The 1,963-nt window shown below is 45.0% G+C and overlaps 1 protein-coding gene across 1 annotated transcript; it reads right to left on the bottom strand.

The window, feature by feature from the left end:
• Positions 1-276: 276 nt before the first annotated feature.
• LOC116507281 (uncharacterized protein F54H12.2-like) lies at positions 277-1,587 on the bottom strand. The gene has a single exon (XM_032215313.1). It carries the CDS (start codon positions 1,585-1,587, stop codon positions 277-279), a length of 1,311 nt encoding a protein of 436 aa, XP_032071204.1.
• Between the last annotated feature and the right edge of the window lie 376 nt (positions 1,588-1,963).

Raw genomic sequence — 1,963 nt, 5'->3', positions numbered from 1 at the left:
TGTCTTAGCTTGCAGTTCTAAAAACCTCACGATGTCAACGGGAAAGTCAGAGCTGTCTGGCGATCTTCCGTAGGAGTAAAAAAATTCGCCATAACTGTGAGTTGGAAAGTAGAATGCTAGCCAGTGCTGCCCCGGTAAAGTCCTTGGATGCGTGTTCACAATTAGCCCGAAAGGCCTCTTTGAGATTTTTCTCTTGGGTAACAAATCGCTGGGGTATACGCCTAGAAAGAGAGCATTTCCAGACAACACCCGTAGTATCTGTATAGTGTCCATTTCTTACATGTAATCATATAGGACGTTGCGTGTGTGGCTTATTTCAATAAGATTTTCAAAGATTGCATAGAGTATCATGTTGACGGTATTGGGGAGGGGCACAGCAAATCTAATTTCCGCCCTCAGGTTGCCATTCTTGATCAGGGAATAGTGCTCTGAGCAACCTTGATCAGGGTTCAAATCAAAACAATACAATGTATAACCATTGTTAAACTCCTCACGGTTAATCAGCACAGAACGGTCTTTCATGGATTTACCGGAAGTCTGTAACAATTGCATATATTCTCTCACAAAAAGGTTATGTTCATAATCGGGTTGAAGGGGTTTTGCAGGAATTTGTTCACCGTCACAATACAGGGCGCAAAAGTTGACGTTATAGTGCTGAAAATTGAAAGGGTTTCTTTCATAATTACCACTAAATGCAGCGTTGTCCACGAAGCCGATCACTAACTGTTTAGGTAACTGTCCTAGAAATAGGTTTTCCTGATTACACATAAGACTGCCTGCAGGAATGCTGTAAACCTTCATGCCTACACGATCAATAGGGTATTTGACGTTAGAGGTAAGCAGCGCCTCCGCATGGCCCACCCGTACACCAGGGGATACTTTTACACGTTTTACAAAGAGAGATGCGCCCAGGATCTGTACTTTGTAATTTTCATTACCATCTCTCATCAGACAGAACTCGTTTTTACTTCTTGAGAGTTTAATGCTCACATCCACACCGTTAATCAATAGCCTGTCTTGAAAAAATAGATCACTATGCAATGGTCCTAGCAGATCCCATTTACGACTTCCGGCTGTATGTCTAGCTCTCGCTCTGAAACCGGAGTTACCAGCAGCGGTCAACAGTGTGTTCTCCATGAGTGTTGCATCGTCCTTGTAAAAACCACCCGCTGAAAATTGGGTGCTCAGGGCATCTCCACCATAGTTCAGAATAAGTTCAATAATTGCTCTGTAGGCGTAGCAATGGTGACTCTGTGTAATCACGCGATCCCCTAATGTGACATCCACCTGATTGAACAATGATGCTATGGGGTAATTGACAAGGCTGACTCTTGCACCATCGTCGATATCCGTGCCATCAGCCTTTACAATTTTGCAGCTCACATACAGCAGAGTATTGTTTAAATCTGTGTAATGCTCGCCGTGTCCGGTTATAAAAAATTCCAAGGGTGCATTCGGTGTCAGCACTGATAAAGGGGGGATCTCGATGTACGTGCAGTTTTCAATGCTTGTTTGCGTAGGTGCCAGTTGAAAAAGATCTAGCTCTGATTTGACGCATTCCTCTGAAGCCTCGTGGATAAACGCCATTTTATATTAGAAGATGTTCTGTTTGTCACTGCGCTTCCTTCCTTGTGAACGTTTCCTCTTTGTATGGCGTGGCTTTTTCGCAACCTTCCTCTTTTTAGGAGGAGGCATAGGTGGTCCAACAGAACGTTTCTTCCTGATTACCGCCATACCAGACCCCTCCTGCCCCGCCCCTACAACACGTGATACAAGCCGTCCTGACACATCTCTGACAATGTTATTAGCAGCCGCTTTCATGTGAGGTTTAATGATTTCTAGGCCTCTCCTCAGTAAAGGCATCGCTTTTCGAAAAAGTCCCCGGAACAGGCCCCCTATACCGGTACCGTACATAACAGGGGCTCCTCGAAAACCCGGTAGGCCATTTCCCGCCTGTGCCCGG

The sequence above is a fragment of the Thamnophis elegans genome, chromosome 4 (assembly GCF_009769535.1).
Source record: "Thamnophis elegans isolate rThaEle1 chromosome 4, rThaEle1.pri, whole genome shotgun sequence".
NCBI classification, from domain to species: domain Eukaryota; kingdom Metazoa; phylum Chordata; class Lepidosauria; order Squamata; family Colubridae; genus Thamnophis; species Thamnophis elegans.
The sequence above is the reverse complement of the archived record's forward strand: the minus strand, read 5'-3'. Positions and strand labels throughout refer to the sequence as shown.

Bases quoted from the DNA above. Each gene is read 5' to 3' on its own strand.
- LOC116507281 (XM_032215313.1), bottom strand. From the start codon at position 1,587: ATGGCGTTTATCCACGAGGCTTCAGAGGAATGCGTCAAATCAGAGCTA.